The 632-nt window shown below is 42.1% G+C and overlaps 1 protein-coding gene across 1 annotated transcript in view; it reads left to right on the forward strand.

Annotated features, from left to right (window-relative positions):
* LOC101859749 (transient receptor potential cation channel subfamily A member 1) overlaps nt 1–632 on the forward strand; it is a gene marked incomplete in the record, with an annotated part of 51,425 nt that overhangs the window by 20,180 nt on the left and 30,613 nt on the right. The window contains 1 exon segment of the mRNA XM_035970528.1: nt 431–606. Within this exon segment, the coding sequence (XP_035826421.1) occupies nt 431–606 (176 nt within the window).

Here is a 632-nt window from a genome sequence, read left to right on the forward strand (position 1 = left end):
CAGACAGACAGACAGACAGACAGACAGACAGACAGACAGACAGACAGACAGACAGGCAGGCAGGCAGGCAGACAGACAGATACCGGTACAGATATAGATACAGACACAGATACAATTACAGATACAGATACAAATATAGATATTGATATAGAGATAGATATACATGCAGATATAGGTAAAGGTATAGGAATCGACACAGATACAGATACAGATACAAATTAGATATAGATATATATTCATATAGAGACAGATATACATGCAGATATAGGTAAAGGTATAGGAATCGACACAGATACAGATACAGATACAAATTAGATATAGATATTGATATAGAGACAGATATACATGCAGATATAGGTAACGGTATAGGAACAGACACAGACACAGATACAGATACAGATACAAAAATATAACTGCTGTATCCGCCCAGACGTGGACGCGGTGGACAACCAGGGCAACACCGCCCTACACCTGGCAGTAGAGGCCGCCTCCCCGGACATCTGCAACCTGCTCATCAAACATGGTGCGGACGTTGACGTCGTGAATAGTCATCACATGATGGCCATCCACCTGGCTGCGGACCTAGGGGACGTGGATGTGGTCAAGGTTTGATAGATATATATTTATCATAT

This window comes from Aplysia californica, unplaced genomic scaffold (assembly GCF_000002075.1).
Source record: "Aplysia californica isolate F4 #8 unplaced genomic scaffold, AplCal3.0 scaffold00012, whole genome shotgun sequence".
NCBI classification, from domain to species: domain Eukaryota; kingdom Metazoa; phylum Mollusca; class Gastropoda; order Aplysiida; family Aplysiidae; genus Aplysia; species Aplysia californica.